General features: G+C 40.7%; 1 protein-coding gene across 2 annotated transcripts; it reads left to right on the forward strand.

The window, feature by feature from the left end:
- Positions 1-214: 214 nt before the first annotated feature.
- Positions 215-16,583, forward strand: LOC124118235 (retrograde protein of 51 kDa-like). 2 transcript variants are annotated; one of them, XM_046480344.2, is made up of 11 exons: positions 215-828; positions 3,633-3,819; positions 4,220-4,315; positions 4,910-5,068; positions 5,403-5,528; positions 6,559-6,779; positions 7,328-7,443; positions 11,106-11,257; positions 12,427-12,531; positions 13,888-14,013; positions 15,090-16,583. In XM_046480344.2, exons 1-11 carry the CDS (start codon positions 338-340, stop codon positions 15,129-15,131), a joined length of 1,821 nt encoding a protein of 606 aa, XP_046336300.1. In that variant the 5' UTR covers positions 215-337; the 3' UTR covers positions 15,132-16,583. The 2 variants fall into 2 exon arrangements, with proteins under 2 accessions (XP_046336300.1, XP_046336301.1); XM_046480345.2 differs by having other exon boundaries at positions 216-828; positions 11,127-11,257.
- The last annotated feature ends 4,628 nt before the right edge of the window (positions 16,584-21,211 follow it).

Below are 21,211 nucleotides of genomic sequence, written 5' to 3' on the forward strand. Positions count from 1 at the left end.
CTATCTGCATAAACTTGCACTTGTTGACAAGGCTAATTTACATGCATACAAACATCAAGAATATACTTATGTATCACCATATATGTCTAGGTAACCAATGTTTCTTTTAAAAAACGAGTTCTACGGGTTTGTAAATGAGTCAGCCTTTGCGGAGAGGAAGTGGCCTACTGAGCATGTGCGAACCGGCGTTGCCTTTTAAGGGTTAGTCTCTCCCTCTAGCCGACACAAGCTTTGTACCGTCCGTACAGTGAACACGTCTCTCTCGGAGCTGTGACAGACGGGCTGAAGTTACCTGCTTGGGATTTTTTACCTCACCTGTTCCAACTAAATCGCAATCATGTCGGTGCAACAGACAACCAGGACATCCTCGTCCACATATACACCTGCAATAAGTGCCCGCACAACCCTTGTGCAAAGAGGAAGCAACACTCGTTCTTCCCATGGAGGCTCCGGAGGAGGATTCTCGTTCTCTAGCAGAACTGTCAACCCAGTCTACTCTCCTGGTACATACCAGACTCTGTCCAGCTCCGGAGTTACAACTGTCCGCGAAAGTCGCCAGAAGGAAAAGAAGGAGATGCAGGGCCTCAACGAACGCCTTGCCGGGTACATCGAGCAAGTGCGCTTCTTGGAGGCCCGCATCAAGATGCTTGAGGACCAACTGGCCCAGCTGGGACATCGGGAAAAGTTCGACCTCCAGCCTATCAGGGATATGTACGAGGCTGAGCTGAACCAGGCCAGGAAAGTAATTGACGAACTGTCCAAGGAAAAGGCCGGAGTCGATGCTAGGATCGCCGGTCTCCAGGACGAAGTCCAGAGACAGGGTGCCGTGTAAGTACTAGTATTGTTTCATTTCAAAATAGGATTGTTCTGCTTCTATGTTGCACATGTTTATTCAGAATCTGAATCATCTTGAAAATGCGTGCTTGGCGTATGTCCTAGTTGCAAAGTAAGCAGTTTTGCAGGTTTATTCAGAATTTAAATCCTTTTGTTAATGCGTGTTTGACAAGGCCCTGTATGCACGTAGCACAGTGAGCATATATGCAGCTCTGTATTGACTGATTGTCAGTGTAGTGAAAGCATTTGTTCAGTATGACAAAGGTGGCACGGGATCGGTCTTAACTTGCAGCGCCATATATCACACAAGTGAACAGATGCGTCGTCACTTGCCACAGGCCGACACGCAACACCACGCTACGCCTGTGAGATGGCAACATAAGCCACGCCCCCTTTGTATGACCGATCTATCAAACACATCCTGATGAAAACAGGTTCACGCATGATTGATATTAACATCAAATATGTAGCAAGCCGTTAGCATGAATATATACTGCATCGACACCACTACTCTATATCAGCTGAAGGTTACAAAAAGCCAACAGGTTGCTCGGTTGAACCTTCTTTAAAACATGCATGCAAAAATTCTGGAGGCATTTCATTCATTCAAGTCAGGTGAACAGACAGATCTACCATATCAAATTACAAACTTGAAGTTGGGGCGTTTACGAAATCCTCCACTTATAATGCCAGTTATTGTCCTCGTTCTACCTTTTGCAGGTTTTGTTTTGAAATTCAGTACTTGTGTGTAATACGATACCAACCTGCCGTGTGATGCCTGAACTATTTTGTTCACGTGGCAATCGTTATGAAACATTCACACCTACACTAGAGCACGTTTCTCACGCTGTCCAAATCAATGCAAACAACCAGTAACTCTACTTTGATTTATTGAATAGAACTGGGACTGAATTAAAATTCGAACTTTTCACAAGTCAACACCTTAAAACACGCTTTCGAACCTTACCCCACGCTGAAATTGCAGCTTTGTCTGAAGTATTCATCATGATAATTTCAATTTGTAGCCGGTGTCAAATGTTCAACCGTAGCGTTCGAAGACATCTGAGTGACGCGCATGCTTATCCCTGATTGAAATTACAATCACGGTATGTGCCGGTGTGTCGTTACTATGTAACCTAACTACAAGTGTATCTGTCGACAAGGGTCGGAGTGACCTGGGATGCTTTAAGCCTTCCATCAGCCGAATCAATACGTGGCGAGTTGTCTGTATTGACTAACACCCCACACCTCCACAAAAGCACGTTTGGTTCGGAAAATCGTCTGCCGATGTGGTCAAGGGGAGAGCACTCTTATTCATTGTCGCTACTCGGTATGTCGAAATAGAGTTACTTCCCTTAGCCCTTCGTTGCCTGCACTACATATAGAGACAAAGTTGTCTTTCCTTACAAAAGAAGAAACATCATAAATTATTTCGTTGGAGTATGACCAGTTTATTACTTTGAAACTTAATGTATTTTTCACTAACTAAAGAATTGTGCTATTTATTTTCTTCGAGATATTTGGCAATGCTTCCTATAGACTGGAGTATGTTCTTTCCTTTAACATTACGCCCCTTTGATGGGTGATAAGATCAGGTTATTTTCTTGTCCTGACCCTGAATAAAACAACCATGTGAGAAAGAAAATGAATCGATTACATGGAATGTGTCCCTTTTAAATTTATACATAAATAATAACAACGAAACGCAGTCAGTGACGAGTTCAAAGGCAAATTCTATTGTGATATACCTCGTTCATCTTCTGTGGCAATAAAACCTTTCGGCATGGTTTGCTGAGTGTATGGAAGACAATGTTGACTTATAAATTGATTTTCTGCCCGTTAAGTCGCCGTCTCTGGCTGAATGCCATGGATCGATATCTGTGGCAGCTTAAGAAGTCAAATCAATCAATATGAACCGGTTTGAAGAAGGTCAAGGTTACACATATACGACTACATGATAGGAAAAGTTTCTAAATCAAAAGTGGTCCTTCGTGTATTGTATTTATTCAATCACTTCTCTCTTTTGTTTAACATAAGGTCTTCGAACAATATTATGTGCCATAAGCACACATGCCTAGATACGCCGCTAAAGTAGGAATACTGAATTGGCTGCTTGGGATTTGTATTTTGGGGGACAAACTCTAAATCCTTTTTATCGCTATGGCTTTTAAGACATAAAACATGTCTGCAAGATTTGTAATGGGGATTCGACACTTTGTATGATGAGATTATTGTGGTTTAAGAAGTACACGATTACCCTTTGGTGAAACCCACAAGCTCGCGCACAGGGCTGCCATAATAAGCGTAGCATTCGTGGTGATTAAAGGATTCGAACCCACGATCAGCTTCGTATTGCCAATTGTGCCACTTATGTCCCACTGAACAAAAGAACCCAGTATGTTCTGTTTCACCATGTGCACTGTAGTTCATTATAGCAATTGACAGCAACTCCTAATATGATAATTATCTTTATATATATATGTACTCATTGCAAATCATTTTCATATTTTAGGAGTCCCGTTAAAATACGGGTCTTCAGCAACCAATGGTTGTCGTAAGAGGCGACTAACGGGATAGGGTGGTCAGACTCGCTGACTTAGTTGATGCATACATCGTATCCCAATTGCGTGGATCGATGCTCATCTTGTCAGTCACTTGATTGTCTGGTCCAGACTCGATTATTTACAGACCGCCGTCATATAACTTGAATATGGCTGAGTGTGACGTGAAACAACACACAAAACATTTCAAGAGCAAGTCCTCAACGCTCCTATTTACTGGTATTATTCCTATTGCAGGATCGACATTCTTGAGAAGCACAAGGTTGACTATGTGTCCAAGATCAACCAGTTGACCACCCAGATCGGAGAGTACGAGGGCGAGCTCGGCTCACTCCGTCTAAGAATCAGGAACGTTGAGGATGAGAACGAAAAACTCCGTGAGCTCCTCAACAGGGCCAATGATGACCTGAAGAAATACAGGGCTGTAAGTAGTGCTTCATCTTCTAACACGTGGATTGTTAGCATAAATTGTATGCATTGTGGCGTTTCTCGATATTTTTATCATTTTCCTATTATTATTATTATTATTATTATTATTATTATTATCATTATTATTATTATTATTATTATTATTCGTGATCGATCACTATTTTCTATTAGGTTTAAAAAATTATGAATATACATTTGACATCTACCGTCACAATATATGAGTCGTCGTTTTGTTTACTAGGAGGACCACTCAATGAATTCTTCACCTAAAACTATGTACACATCGTAAATTTTAGACCCCCTTTGAATTTCCGACCTGGATGATTTAAATGGGTCTGTTCCGTATTGATGGTGTATTTGTTTGCTTTTGAACTAATATCTATACATGTTTCCAGGACCTTGACACAGAGACTGCTGCCCATATCGAGGCTTCCAACAGGGCGCAGACCTTCGAGGAGGAATGCGAGTTCCTCAGGGCTCTCCTGGACAAGGTGCGTGAATGAACCTTTCCACATCAGATACAACCTATTGTTTACATTAAAGTGAAACCTCGTTACCTTGAACTCCAATATCTCGATATGTCGTTAAGAACACGTACATGTATGGCCCAGGAACACTACGGTTTATTAGAGGCACTCCGCTTGTATCGAACTACGGACGACATTGTTTAGTTCTTATAAATTCGAGGTTTTACCTGCCTGAATAGGAAGTAGTGCTGTTCTATTCTAAAATTCAGAATATACCTTCTGTGAGCTAATTAGGACATTCACGACATAGTAAATATGAAGTGAATGGGTACCCGGTAGGAAGTTACTTTCGTGAACAATATCCTTTCGAGTATGTGTTTGGATATGCATCAGGCATGATTAAAGCACTTTGAATCGAAATTCGGCTTGCAAGGTGCAGAACTACGTTCATGATCACTGCCACATTCGAAGAACAATTCTTGGACGCTGAAATTACAAACGGGATTATTTGTTTCAAAATAACTATTATCCCTTATGAGGATGTTTTACATAGAGGAATCACAAAGTATTAATGACATCTTATAATATATTACTGACGAAACACTTTGTTAATTACAGATCCCACAAGAAACCCAGCAGACCACCAAGATCCAAGGACTGGACATGCGTGCCTGGTGGGACAAGCAGATGGCCCAGGCCATCAGAGACCTGTCCTCCGAGTACGACAACGTCGTCTCGACCATGAGAGACGACATGGAGATGAGGATGAACGCTCAGGTGCGTTAGCCTCTTTTCACCTGCCTATTCTGATATGACATGAACTGAAATTTAGTTATGTATCAAATATCACAAAATATAAGTTTTCTTATTTGCATATTAAACTGTTTCGTATGATATACCGTGCCGCTTTTGCAGCCTAAAGCTTGCCATAAAATACTCTCAGCAACACTTTCTTGCAATGTCAGAATCTCTCGCAATATCAGCAACTCCGTATGCTGGCTTATTTCTAATTAACATTGGTAAGCTTGGACTGTTTTCCAGGATAGTTACGCATTAAGAGTTATCTCCCTTTAAGATATGGGTTTGAGAATGATCTCCCTTGTATTTCCAGGTGAGACAGCTCCAGAGCGGCGCTGTGAGGGAGAACCTGGAGAGTGCCCATCTGAGGGAAGAGGTCAAGAAGCTCAAGGCCAATCTGTCGGACAGGTCCAGCGCTCTCAACGACGCCGAGGCTAGGGTAGGTTATCTACCTATTACGTTCAACGAAACAATTCTGAAAGACACGAGGTGGCTACAACATTGTTTCCGTTCGGACATCGGGCAGAAAAGAATGCTGGCTTAATTCTGTTATTCCAGAACATCTGGAGCCACTAACTAGTCTCGTTCCGGCCATTGCCATCAGTGTCATGTGTACTTGTTTGCATGTCTAGTTGTAATTATTGAACACATGGCATATATAGTGAGTGAGTGAGTATGGTTTTACCCCGCTTTTAGCAATATCCCAGCAATAACGCGGCGGGGGACACCAGGAATTGGCTTCACACATTGTACCCATGTCGGGAATCGAACCCGGGTCTTCGTCGTGACGAGCGAACGCTTCAACCACTAGGCTACCCCACCGCCCCTGGCATATATAGAACTACATGTAGATTGAAACATATTGCTACCCAATGAGGTGTATGTGTGACCTCAATAACGACCACGAGCTGCAGCTAGCCTCAATTGTCCCATCTCTTTAGGCTCGTACAATACGCTCATCTGATTGATTTCTGTAAAACATGTGTTTTGGATTACGTAAATACGATTTCCTTGTACATAATCTCATTTCAAAACTGAAAGGTTATATATTAAGCTTAATGTATTAGGTAACATGATGCTTGCCGACTGACAATTTGATATTTTTAAGTTGTTAGGTGAATGTTATGAGGTCCAATATATATAAAACGTCATCGCCAGATACTAGGCAGTCTCCATGATCTGCCGAAAGAGATTCCATTGGTCGTTTAGTTGTGTTTGTTTCACGCCGCACTCAAGCAATATTCCAGCTACATGACGGCGGTTTGTAAATGATCGAGTCTGGACCAGACCATCGCCATTGGTCGTAAAGGGCAAACTTGTGGTAAACATCATATGACTTGACAACTAAACATCAGTGATGACATCATGTGTTCGCGACGGTGATGCCGTCAAAGAGTCTTACCACTGACTCTAGCCTTGACAACACAGATTATACCAATGTCGCTGACTTACCATTTTTTACCCTTCAGTTGAGGACTCTGGAAGCTGAGATGAACGACCTCGCCCGCCAGTTGTCCGAGGCCCGTCGCGACAATGATGAGCTGAAGCTGAAGTACCAGACAGACGTCGACCGCCTGCAGGGAGAACTGGAGACTTGTCTCCAGGAACTCCAGTGCATCATGGACGCCAAGCTGTCCCTGGAACTCGAGATCTGCTGCTACAGACAGTTGTTGGAGGGTGAAGAGAACAGGTGAGACAATCGTGACCAATTTCCAAATTGTAATACGAAATACAGTAAACTACGGTTATAACGAACACGCTTATAACGAACTGACGGATATAACGAACTTACTTTTTGGTCCCGACTATTTGCTGTAGTTATACTGTGTATATGCTTATAACGAACTACGATTATAACGAACTAAAATAAGTAGTCCCTTTGAGTTCGTTATAACCGTACTTTACTGTAGTTCAAAAGAATCGCCTAATTTAGATGGTTAAGGTGGTGGTCTTTTTCAGCTAAATCCTTATAGCTTAGTGTAATGCAGAAAATTATTGTTCGAACGAACGGAGATAACGACATGGCGTGCTTCAAAACACGCCGAAGGCTTAACTATGTGACATCTTTGGAGTCATCGGTCAAAAGGGGAGAAGGGGGAGATAATTTGCAAGATCAACTTCAGATAAGTAATGGACCTAATATATCCTTAGATTACAAGTGTGGTGGTGAAACGTTAGATCATATTAGATCTCAGAAACGGTTCAAAATTGTTAAATATTTGCATGTTTGTCTTCCAGGGCTGGTCTTAAACAGATCGTTGAACAGGCCGTTGGTGTGCAAGGATCTGGAGCCCAAAGACTTAGTGAATTCATCACCTCGTCCTCAAGCTCATCCACGGCTATTGGACATAGCAGTAAGAAGTAAACACGTGACCATCACGTGATCGTCCTTGAGGTGTCGGCCCGGGAGGACTCAAACCCTCATCTCCTAGCATGACTTTTATTTCTGACGTTAAAGCGGGCATCCTCGGGCCCTCTCTCATTTGGCATATATTTTTGCTTTGTGGTCGGGCTAGTTAACGCTTTGCCTATACTGTTGCAATATCTCTACTATAAAACCGTATCTATAGGAGTCGCGTCACACTGGGTGTAAAACACAGTGTCTAACGTCAATTTTCAATGTGTAAATACCACAACGAAGCATAATGTTTATAAAGTTTTATAATTTTCCACCCGGCTGTTAAGATATGCTTTTCTTGTAAAGGGAAGGCCCCAGAGTGACCGATTCCACGTAATGCTTTATTTCTGTGTATGTCACTAACATTTTCTTTGTTTTGTAAAACCTGTCGTGTGGACACTAACACCTTTGACCCAACGTCGCGTTCACTTACACCCATGGGAGATAATCCTTGCACCCTCCCTTCCTTACCTCCCATTCATCGCACGGAGAACGTGGTTGTCCCCCTTACTATCACGTGACCTTATCAGTGTAAATATGTAGCATACCAAATGGCAATCGCCTCGAAGTTTATGTTATGAATGTGATTCGCGCTTCCGTAGTCGTGGCTGCATTTTCACCATGTTCATATAAAAGATGAATAGACGAAATACGAAATTGGAAAATTATTATTTCGTTCCGTTTGTCACGAGCAAGTGTAACTGAGATACAACAGAGCCCATATGTATATAGGAATTCAAACAAATGGCCATACTACGCACCATTCCCTTGATTTGTCACGGCAAGCATGCTCTTCATTCATTCTCAGCATGATTTTGACCAATCACGAGTCATGTCACAAAATATGTTTTCCCAGCATGCAACTAGACCAATCACGTGTCCACATGTAACAAAGCAAAGAAGATGAATGTTTCATGCAAGTTCTTTTTTATTTCTAAGGCCGGTGCTATACGTACGATCTAAGTAGGTTGTGTACATCAATGTGATATGAGTAAATATATCATATATTCTACTCTTTGTATATTAGCACTATTTTCGATCATGATATAGTGAATTGTCACGTTTTTTTCATTACACACGAATAAAATGTTGAATGTTAATTCATCTTGATCTTCCTTTAAGACACATATACATAATATATAACCACAAACAAGATATATACATATATATGGTGAAGGTGAATAGTACTACAAATTATATATTTATATAGATATATATATATACATATATCCATAGCAACTAGTGTATTTGTGCATAGAAAGATATTATATAAATTTGAAATAATCACAGACTTACAAAATTTTAAAAATTAATTTCATAATGATGAATAAGGGCTTCTATTTCAGCGACAAATTAAAATATGTATATTCTAACAAACTATGTATATAATATTGTGATTAGGTAAGTCACATAAATGCACCGTTTGGGTAAGTTTGGATTTATTTTGTTTCCAAATCGAAAAGAAATCAATTATTTTGTTAGGTCAAGCATGCAAGGTAAAGGAACGTATGAAAGCAATTTTTCGTTTTGGCCGTGTCTTTCCAACCCCTTTTTCTGTTGCATCTGTTGTGATTGATAATCCCCACATCTGTAGTTGCGTGGAGTATATGTTGGTTTGTCTCTCACTTGCTTGCCGTGGCTCACTCGACTTTTTTTCTAAAGCAATATGTTTCAGGTCTGTGTCGCTGAAATGCTATCTTAAATTGCGAGTTTCAGTATATATATTAAAATACCTTTTCGAACATGCAATTCATGTTTCACGTATGTTTGCAGTTAAAATTTTCAGTTTAACTAAAAATAATTTCTGATCACATAAAATTAAATTAATTTCTTGAAAATATGTAAATATATGTCTCACGTTTACATGGTCGAAGTTATATATGTTATATAAATTGATATAAAGTTGTTAAACTATGCCATTTACAGGATAACAGTGTCAGAAATGTAGACTTGTTAAAAAACAAATGTACAAGGACTATAACTGTAAACTAGATAAGTAAACCTCACAAAACACATAGGACACCAAACAAAAACAACACACAACACAATAATGCAACGAAATCCATGACATACTGAATGATCATGTGGGACTGTGACAATGACGGAAAAGAAGCCTCAGGCATTGAGTCAACTCCTCGCTCGGCCAGGCGGGCAGAACGTCAAGCACTGAATTCAGGTTCAGACAGAGGCTTTTATTCTCAATGCGAGGCTTGCAATATTACCTGATCTGCAACATTGAGTTGGTGACCTTTGAACCTCCTACGCGAGGCGTCTTGTATAAACAAGTTCGCTCTGTCACTGTCAACGCAAACAGGGGCGGTCCCAATTGTTTGAAACTATTTCAACAATGTGCTATTCACAGCAGGATCTACACTTATTTGCGTTTGATGCTAAATAAAAATTATTTGCTGACTTCGCGTGACTGGGTTGTTAACAATTCAGCTACGAAACTGCGGCTCGTGAATTAGGGAGTTAGCTGCGTGGAATTCTATTGGTTATCGCCCTGAGACTTATATGGAAATGAGCTCTCACTGAAATCGCCCGTCCGCGTTATTGTGCTGGAGACAAGAGTATTACCAGCTCCGCATGGACTTTATTTCCTAACAATAACTGTGCACCGTTTAATGTATCATTTTTTCCGCAATGGCGAGTCATTCAGAATAGAGTAGAATTCCAATTGTATGTTGAAAAGGCTTCTGTTAACAACTGTAAAGTTATTTGCATCTTTTGAAAGCTGTACACTTATGAGTCATAGCATATCGTATGTAAATCGTGTTCACCCAAGCGTAACTACCTCTTCTGGTCATGGGAACCAACTGCACAATCCTTTCATGCTCACTCAACTGAAACTATCTTTTCAAAACTGCTGAACGTTTTAATCTATGGTTTCGAGGTTTCCTATCCAACACGAGCAATGAATGTTATGGCAAGTTAAATACTGAAGCGCCTCTATGTGTTATGGTAATTTGGTACCCAAATTGATGACTAACACCCCAATGTCTTCTATATCAACAAAACATCTTACTTAATCCGAAAACACCTGACCTCGATAAGTTCTCTCCCTTTGTTTTTCTAACGCTCGCCTCTCGCCCGATTGTTTCAATATTTGCACCCACCCCTCATTACTCATTGAGAAATTCAGCATGTTTGCATTTATCTACTTCAAATGTTGTCAATGAGGTCACAGCAATAGAACATGTGTCCACAAGCTTTTCTAGGCCACTGAAGTACATTAGACGAGGTCACGTGACTAGCCGCCTCAGTCACGTTACCGTTATATCTTAGCCTAGTCCTGCTTTCTCCGCTTACATAATCGATTACCATATATATCCCGCCGACACCTCGCCCAATTGTTGTCTGACAGTGTAACTCTTTTGTGTCCTTATAAAACCAGTTTGTAAAGGAACTGTTCGACATGTTGAAGCAGATCGAACTTGCCTATTGAATATTAACAATTTCACATTTCACTCTATGTATTTCACGATCATTGTCCTTGCACTTAACCTATCTGTCAATATTTAAAGGAATTAACATCATGCACGTTTTCTTTTTCCCATTTTTATTTTTTTTTTCATCTTCCTAACCATGCATCTCACACTTTGTTGATAACTATAATAGAGGGATCAAAACCTTCCGCAGGCATGAACAGCGAGGCTTCCGGAAGAATGACTCAATCAAGGTCGTCCCGTGGACCAATCAGCTTCGTCGAGGCATCTATTGACGGAAGTTACATCATGATTGAGAACACCACCTCTGGATCTAAGGGCAAGGTATGTCGCCATCCGAAAACATCGTTTATGTTTGTTTGTTTGTTGTTTAACGCTGCACTCAGCAATATTCCAGCTGTGTGATGTAAATAATCGAGTCTGGACCACACAATCCCGTGATTGATATCATGAGCATCGATCCATGCAATTGGGACACGATGACGTGCAACAACCAAGTCAGCGAGTCTGACCACCCAAATCCCGTTGGTCGCCTCTTACGACAAGAATAGTCGCCTTTTACGGCAAGCATGGGTTGCTGAAGACCTATCCTACCCCGGATCTTCACGGGTCGAAAACATGTTTTAACTAACACTTGTCTTGGGTACTGTAGCATGTTTATTACTCAGTAATTTGTTTTGGTTGTGTTTGGGCGATTTATTCGCAACATTATTTTATTTGTAACATTATTCGGGGTGTGGACCCAACGTGTCCAAATTTCAGCATGGTAAAGTTTGTTCGTCAGTTTACATCAAAAGTTTTACGGTTTATGTCCATCTTCCATAATCTTAGAAACTGAAAAGTACATTCCTCGAGTACAAACATATCACGTTGACCAGTTTTCTGCCAATTTGGAGAAAACTGCACACTGGGCTTCTGCTGCACATGGTGTTGTAAAAAATGGTCTTGTGTTATATAAAAAAGATTTATAATATTGCAATTTTCAATGTTCTGGCTTAAAAGCACTTACCTCTGTACTGTTCATGTGAATAGTGGGCGCATTTTAACATTCTGTCCATATGTTGAAATGTGACGTAAAAAATCTCAGCTCTTTTATGAAGAAATCATTTCTCAGCTTAAAAAATTGAAGGAAAAAAAACAGAACCCGACAACCCCCGAACCCCAACCGAAAATATAAGAGCGCCAGTGTTTTACGATCTGTTTTTCATTTCAATTAAGGTCGAGACGTTGTAACGGATATATTGTTTTGTTTGGTTGTTGTTTTACGCCGCACTCAGCAATATTCCGGCAATATAACGGCGGTTGTGTAATTATAACGGGCGATATGTATTATAACCGCGTGTATCAAACACGAGATAGCACAATATGAGAAAATAATACGTTTATACGATTTGATGTAGATGACGGTTGATTTGAACCACGTGTCTTGTATTCTTCAGGCAAATGTATTGCTCTATGGTACTTTGTTTTCACACCCTTATTTTGACTTCCAGAATCAGGATCTGTCCGGTTGGTCCCTGAAGAGAAGTGTTCCCGGCAAGAAAGACGTCTCCTACACCTTTGGGAACACCGTCCTGAAACAGGGCGAGAAGCTCAGAGTAAGTAATGAGGATTTGAACAGGGACAATCGGGACAACTAGCTTGCCATGGCAGTCCATCTTCCCGAATCAAGGGAGTTAGTTAACTGACTGTAAAAGTCCAGTGGAAACTGTTAACAGTTAACTCCCCTGCCTCGGGAAGATGTGGTAGTCTGGAGATATGTTTATTGTACTTAGTTTACGGATCCACTTCCCCTAAACTTCAGAAACATAGGAAGTCAAATATTTCTAAGCTAATGCACAAGAAAGTATACACCCATATCTCACGGTGTTTCGGTGATTGTTTTCAGTCTAGTAACGTTGTATTAACGTATGAGCTTTTGGTCAAATTCAACTTTTCAGATGTATACTTTCTTTTACCCGGCAGTTTAGTTTAAATACGCTTATGAAGAAAATATCAGAAACCTTTTTCCCTTTCTCAAACAAACATCTTCCCAAGGCAAGAGAGTTAACCTACTTTGAAAGTCCAGTCTCCACCCTTGCCGAACTAGGCTGGAATTCCTGGGCTCGATCGTAGCGCCACCAGTGGCTATTACGAGTTATGTCCTTTCTATGCCTCTCCTATTGACCAATCAGATTCAACCTCTCGTATCACTTGCATTTGTTTCAAACAAAACGGTGGCGCCCAGTCAAGACGATCTGATCGATAACCAAGATCTATATTGTGATAGAACGAGTCTTACATCGCGAAGTGCATCAAATCACGTGAGCACCTTGATTAAAAACATGAAAAGATTTAGAAAATATCTGTTGACAACGAGTTAGCGGTGCACATGCTTTGCAAAATCCTGCAGTCGACCGAAATCTGCATGACACTCTACGAACCGGATTTCGATTTCGGTGCGCGATTTTGATTGGACTATGCATAGACTCGTTAGTACAGCCAAAATCTAACTCCATAATACCAGCCTAGGTCGACAAGGGTGGAAACTGGACTTTTATAGTCAGTTAACTCACTTGCCTCGGGAAGATGCAAACAAAGGGAACATGCTAAATGAACAATGATGTGTTTGCTGAAATACATTTTATGCCTTCAAACAGAATTCCAAACTGTGAGTCCATTGCAGCCACGTAAAAGCTATTAAATATTAAAAAAACAAAAAAACTCCATAAATACAAAAAAAATCTTATCCTACTGAATCTATCCTCTTACAAAAACAAAAGCAATAATTGAGGCCCTAATTAAAATTTTATTTCAACCCCCGACCACAGGCGTATGTTGGTGGTGTGGACGTGTGCTATGAAACAAAATAAAATCCACAAAAGTGTAGATTTAGAGCTAGACATGTCGCAAAACAATGACACGTATGAAGCATTCCTCCACTTTGTTCCTTCACATTTTATCATCTCTCTCAGATCTACGCTGCTGGCAACCCCCCAGCACATGGTGACACCTCCGTAGGCGACTTTATCATCAACAAAGAGTGCTTCTCCTGGGGAGGCGGCTCCGGCACAACCCTTCTCCTTGACGACAGCAAGAACGTAAGTCTAATAGCATGATGTTATCTTTGAAGCGGAGAGTAGCTGGATGGGTGGCCGTTTTCGGAAGTTTGAAAAGTATTCCTGGGAGTTTTTTTGGCCTGGTCTGTTCACCCAACAGAATGATTGGAAACCCTGTGGGATGAGATGGTAATGTGACTGTTTACCTTCTAGCGCCTCTTAAGGCAGCTTGGGTTGTATACTCCTCAGGGAACTGAGAATGAAATTACGCCACAAGCGTAAACTTAATGAATGGTATACTCGTTATACATATATATATCTTCTTTTTTTTAATCCGGAAATTAATTTGGTATGAATATATATTGATCATAATCAATATTTGACTACTGATATGACTATGTTGATGACAAAATTTGAGGTAAACATTATTTTATATAAGTATGTTTATTATACCTGGAAAGTCATTAGGACACATTGGTAGCAGTCAAGTAAACAAGGGGGAGCTAACTCTGTCAGATACAAAGTTAAAGTAGTTCCGACATGAACTAAGTCGCATTAATTATGTATATTCTACCTACAAAGTGCCAAGGATCCATTGACAGCAGCCAAATAAACAAGGGGGGGGGGGGGGGGGGGGGCTAACTCTGTCAGATACAAAGTTAAAGTAGTTCCGACATGAACTAAGTCGCATTAATTATGTATATTCTACCAACAAAGTGCCCAGGATCCATTGACAGCAGCCAAATAAACAAGGGGGAGCTAACTCTGTCAGATACAAAGTTAAAGTAGTTCCGACATGAACTAAGTCGCATTAATTATGTATATTCTACCTACAAAGTGCCAAGGATCCATTGATAGCAGCCAAATAAACAAGGAGGGGCTAACTCTGTAAGATACAAAGTTAAAGTAGTTCCGACATGAACTAAGTCGCATTAATTATGTATATTCTACTAACAAAGTACCCAGGATCCATTGACAGCAGTCAAATAAACAAGGGGGAGCTAACTCTGTCAGATATATAGTTAAAAGTAGTTCCGACATAAACTATTTGTCCGATAACTGTGATATATCATCACATAGCATATCATGTAACAATTATGCGTTCTCTTCCTGAACAGGAAAAGGCCTCTCTGAAATCAACAATCTCTGGACTGAAGTAAACGACCAACTCAACTGAGCGCGCAACAAAGAACGCCAACCAGTTCTAGGCAGTACTAGAACATCTGCTCTGTCAATTCACATAACAATTCAGTTCCACTTTTAATTGGCTTGTTAGGGCTCCTAGCCAAAGGCCAGTCTTATCACAGTCTTTAGTAGGTATAGTTCAGTGTACGTTAGAAAGCTGTCCAGAAGTATATATTTTTATTAGCCAGTTTTGGTTCAGCAGGCCAACGAGTATTATGTCTGATTCTGAAAACGGTGTGAGGAACTGGAATGGAAACATTCTGATGCTTTTTAATGCTCGTGGTCAAATCTGACAAATCGGAATGGTCAGACTGTTATTAATCATGCTTCTATGCTGGAATCAAAGTCTTGCCCTGCAGAGTGTAATGCACTAAACAAAACTATATATAAATTCCCTACTATACATGCAATAACCCATCGGCAGTGGAGATCTAGTATTTGTTTGTGATTACTGTTTTGTGTTTCAATTATGTAAATAATGTTGATGTGAGTGGGTGTCCCGTATATGTCCTTGTGCTAAGAGCATTCTGGAGGTTGTGAATCTTTATGACACAGGGTTTAAAGGTCAAGGTTATACTGACCCTGATGTTGAAAGGTGAAGGTCGCTGGTAATGTGGTTACGATATCGGCAGAACAGGGTTAAAGAGAACAAGGAAAATACCTACTTCTGTTACAGATGCACGTGGACAGTGTGACTTTCGGATCTTTTATCGGCAGCTGAGTTTTCAATAACTTTGGTCAGCATAATTCGTACAGCGGAAATGTTAAACTGCACGCCTTACCAATAAGTCTTTCTTTGTACAAAACGTTGATGTAACCAAACGCGACTTCTCATTGGTTAATGAGAAAGGTTCGCAAGGGATGATGGGAACATTGGACGGTCGGGAATTCGACATCGTGTCGATAGAACGGGTTGTCTTTTTGCATGCTGGATTAAATCATAATAATTGTTGAAATAGTTAGTTGATCATTTGGTCATGAATTCCATTTGTTAATTGTTAAGGTGCCTCTGTGGTTTGCATTTTCAATATGGACAGGAGTGACGTGTTGACCGGGAGTGACGTCATAACGTCACGTGGTGCTGTACACGTCATTTCTCGGCCTTATTGTTGGGGTAACACACAATGATCAATCCGTCTAATATTGGAACAGAAAAAAAAATATTTATGTAGAGATATTATCGGCACAAAGAGTATTGTTACGTCAATGCACGCGTGTTTGGTCGCGTTTTGAGGGGTGAAAAACAAAGCAATGTTTTTCATGTTTTCACTGCGTACTACCTGCTTCGCTTTCTGAAACTAGTAGATATTTTCATATTGTTATGATTCTATGTTTTCTAAACTGTATGTAGCCACATGGTGCTCTATATTTTAGGGTCTCATATAATAAATTTATGACCTTTTTGAAATAAAGAATTCAAAAAATGATTTGTGATTGCGTCTTTCTTTACTTACATGCAGTACAGGGGCACGAGAGGACAAGTTGTTCCGCAAATACAGAGTTCCGTCCCTTGACTGTCAGGATCCGTTGATCATGGTTTCGAATCCAGGATCGCGATTAATTAATCTGTAATCACCATACTCGTGGTAAATGTATTCGTAACGTTATGGTTGAACCGCCTCCATAGCCGAGTGGACAGAGCGTCTGCCCGGAGGGTGGATAGTCGGTGGTTCGAGCCCCTTGCCGCGTCATGCGAAAAGAAAATATGCTACATGTTATTACCCTGCCTGGAGCTTGGCATTAAGAGGGTAAAAGAAGACGTCGGCTCGGGGTCAGTATACTGTGTCCGAGTGTGATATCCATGTTACACTGCGGCAAGGTATCTCGTTGGGCTAGCAGTGTTAAACCGGCACTAGTACTAGTGTAAACCCGGGCTAGTAGAGGCACAACAGAAGTGAGTGAGTTGGGTTTAACGCCGCTTTTAACAGTATTCCATTTTTGCAATTTTCCAATTTGGCTAAGAAGAAGAACTGAAGCTTCAGGTATATCGTTGATCTTATATCGTTCAATAATCGGAGAGTGAATAACCTTCCACTGATTCACCCAGCTGAACTAGAAATAAAGAGAACCAGTGAGATCGCCTTGTCTGTTTCATATTTAGATCTATGCATAAAGATTCAGATTAACAAAACACTCTACATAAGACTGTATGACAAGAGGGATGATTTCAACCTTCCTTGTATGTCGAGCAATATGTTTACAAGGGTTGAAAGTACGAAATACATAGTTATATCACGGCGTGTCAGCTTAATGTGGGAGGGAAGCCCGAAGCCCGCAGGTCTCAGATGATTATCTATGCATAAAGATTCAGATTAACAAAACACTCTACATAAGACTGTATGACAAGAGGGATGATTTCAACCTTCCTTGTATGTCGAGCAATATGTTTACAAGAATTGAAAGTACGAAATACATAGTTATATCACGGCGTCTCAGCTTAATGTGGGAGGGAAGCCCGAAGCCCGCAGGTCTCAGATGATTATCTATGCATAAAGATTCAGATTAACAAAACACTCTACATAAGACTGTATGACAAGAGGGATGATTTCAACCTTCCTTGTATGTCGAGCAATATGTTTACAAGAATTGAAAGTACGAAATACATAGTTATATCACGGCGTGTCAGCTTAATGTGGGAGGGAAGCCCGAAGCCCGCAGGTCTCAGATGATTATCTATGCATAAGGTTCAGATTAACAAAACACTCTACATAAGACTGTATGACAAGAGGGATGATTTCAACCTTCCTTGTATGTCGAGAAATATGTTTACAAGAATTGAAAGTACGAAATACATAGTTATATCACGGCGTGTCAGCTTAATGTGGGAGGGAAGCCCGAAGCCCGCAGGTCTCAGATGATTATCTATGCATAAAGATTCAGATTAACAAAACACTCTACATAAGACTGTATGACAAGAGGGATGATTTCAACCTTCCTTGTATGTCGAGCAATATGTTTACAAGAATTGAAAGTACGAAATACATAGTTATATCACGGCGTGTCAGCTTAATGTGGGAGGGAAGCCCGAAGCCCGCAGGTCTCAGATGATTATCTATGCATAAAGATTCAGATTAACAAAACACTCTACATAAGACTGTATGACAAGAGGGATGATTTCAACCTTCCTTGTATGTCGAGCAATATGTTTACAAGAATTGAAAGTACGAAATACATAGTTATATCACGGCGTCTCAGCTTAATGTGGGAGGGAAGCCCGAAGCCCGCAGGTCTCAGATGATTATCTATGCATAAAGATACAGATTAACAAAACACTCTACATAAGACTGTATGACAAGAGGGATGATTTCAACCTTCCTTGTATGTCGAGCAATATGTTTACAAGGGTTGAAAGTACGAAATACATAGTTATATCACGGCGTGTCAGCTTAATGTGGGAGGGAAGCCCGAAGCCCGCAGGTCTTAGACGATTACCACTTCGGTCAAACCCACGAGCACGGGTATGGTGCTGACAAACCTAGAAACATAATCGGGGCGAACCGGGATGCGAACCCACAATCATAGGTTTCTGGCGTGCCCAAGGGACGCAACTCTGAACAGCGAATTGACGACTGGGCTACAATTCCCCCAGGCACAACATGACATGTTTACCATGTTGTCTTACTCACACAAACAGGGAATACATTAAGATCCCACCAGTTATCAGATATAAATATGCCTTGTGACGATCCAGTTTAGAATAAGTCTTCTGCAACCCATGCTTGTCGTAAGATGCGACTAACGGGATCGGACAGACAGGCTCGTTGATTTGGTTGACGCATGTGATTGTATCCCAATTGCGTAGAATTCTCGCGATGCCGATTACAGGACCGTCTTTACCAGATTCGTTTATGTACGGACCGCTGTCATATAGCTGGAATAGTGCTGAGTGTGGCATTAAAAAATTGAACTAAAGAACACAAGTATGGAAGCGTATTAGTGCCACATTCTGAAAGAAACACCCACACAGATGATACTTTCATCTCCGTAGAAGATACTTTAATATACGTAAATGATACTATCATCTACGTTCATGAAAGTATCATCTACGTAAATGAAAGTCGGGGACACTTTTAAACACATTAATACTAATTCATTTGCTAATAATCCTATCTTTCGTACTTTCAACCCTTGTAAACATATTGCTCGACATACAAGGAAGGTTGAAATCATCCCTCTTGTCATACAGTCTTGTGGAGAGTGTTTTGTTAATCTTAATCTTTATGCATAGATCTAAATATGAAACAGATGAGGCGGCCTCATTGGTCCTCTTTATTTCTAGTTCAGCTGGGTAAATCAGTGGAAGGTTATTCACTCTCCGATTATTGAACGATATAAGATCAACGATATACCTGAAGCTTCAGTTAAACTTCTTAGCCAAATTAGTTTGTTTTGACTTTGCCAATCGGGGCCGAAATTCTCATTCATATGCATAAAAAAACATCAACAAGAAAGGGAGCGGAATTGGTGCCCATGGGGATGCCTCCTTCTGCCTAAATGTCTTATCCTTAACTTTTACGGGGCGGTCGGGTAGCCTAGTGGTTAAAGCGTTCGCTCGTCACGCCGAAGACCCGGGTTCGATTCCCGAAGCCCATTTCTGGTTTCCCCCGCCGTGATATTGCTGGAATATTGCTAAAAGCGGCGTAAAACCATACTCACTCACTCACTCACTCACTTAACTTTTACATAGATGGTATCAATGAAGAAGTCAAGTATTTCACATATTGTTTGCTCAGTAAACTTCAGATGGCATTTTTTACCAATTGACCGGAACCCCTGGAGATAGACCTGTAACTATATCTATGGTCACCACGTTGTGTTACAAAAGCCCCATTGATGAAGGAATGAAGTTTTTCCTAAAGTTTGTCATGTGGAAAGTGGTATACAAAGTTACAGAAACAATTGTTTTGATGGCTGAAGTGAACGACACTTTCGCTTAAATCAGCACTTGGGGACACGGATGGCCCAGTCGTCTAAGGCGCCGCGATTCGCTGAGCAGAGTTGCGTCCTTTGGACACACCAGAAACGTATGATTGTGGGTTCGAATCCCGGTTCGCCCCGATTATGTTTCTAGGATTATTAGCAGCATACCCGTGCTCGTGGGTTTCCTCGAAGTGGTAAACGTCTGAGACCTGCATCACTTCGGGCTTTCCTCCCACATAAAGCTGACACGCTGCAATATAACTGTAATACTGTTAAAAGCGGCGCAAAACCCAACTCACTCACTCACTAAATTAGCTCTTCACGAAAACTCAGCGACATGTCCAATGAAAATGATAATTAAGAAGTAGCCGGAAAAAAAACATGGTTGATATCCTGGTTGCGTGTCTTTGTTGAATAACAAAAGAGAAAATCAACAAACGAGGTAGTGGAAAAGAACAATAGGATTACTGGCATGTGTAATTATTTTCCTCACTGTCCCCGCGGGCATCCTGGGTCAGATTAGGCCTCCAGTGCATTAAATATTACAGTCCAGGTGTTCATAAGTGTTGAAAGCAAGCAATATATGTAGCAATAGTTATTAGGTTGCTATTATAGTTATTATCACTAGTACTGAGGTGTATTTTTATTAAATACCTAGACATACATAGATACAATAGAATGATCTCAATAATGACAATTTGTGATGAGAAAGACGTTCAAAATATTCTGCAATTCAATACAAAAGAGACCGTCTCCGTGGTCTAGTGGTAAAGCGTCTTCCCCGCACTATTAAATCGGCAATAGTCTGGTCTAGTACACACACACACACACACACACACACACACACACACACACACACACTCACACACGCGTGCATGCACGTCGCTTTACAAGTTTAATTATCTTGAAAGCGACATTAAACCATACCTCATTAAAAAAAGGGTGTTTGTGCGTATTGACAATAGGGATGACCAGAGCGGAGACTTCCAGACCCAATATCATGCCCAGACTCAATATCATCTCCAGATTCAATACCATGACCAGACTCAATACCATCTCCAGATTCAATACCATGACCAGACTCAATACCATCTCCAGATTCAATACCATGCCCAGACTCAATATCATCTCCAGA

This window comes from Haliotis rufescens, unplaced genomic scaffold (assembly GCF_023055435.1).
Source record: "Haliotis rufescens isolate VD_foot unplaced genomic scaffold, xgHalRufe1.0.p SCAF_8, whole genome shotgun sequence".
In the NCBI taxonomy this organism is placed as follows: domain Eukaryota; kingdom Metazoa; phylum Mollusca; class Gastropoda; order Lepetellida; family Haliotidae; genus Haliotis; species Haliotis rufescens.

Excerpts from the sequence above, each read along its gene's own strand:
- LOC124118235 (XM_046480344.2), top strand. The coding sequence starts at position 338 with ATGTCGGTGCAACAGACAACCAGGACATCCTCGTCCACATATACACCT. Across the intron at positions 829-3,632 it reads GTCCAGAGACAGGGTGCCGT|GATCGACATTCTTGAGAAGC; the intron begins GTAAGTACTAGT and ends TTCCTATTGCAG. Across the intron at positions 4,316-4,909 it reads TCAGGGCTCTCCTGGACAAG|ATCCCACAAGAAACCCAGCA; the intron begins GTGCGTGAATGA and ends TGTTAATTACAG.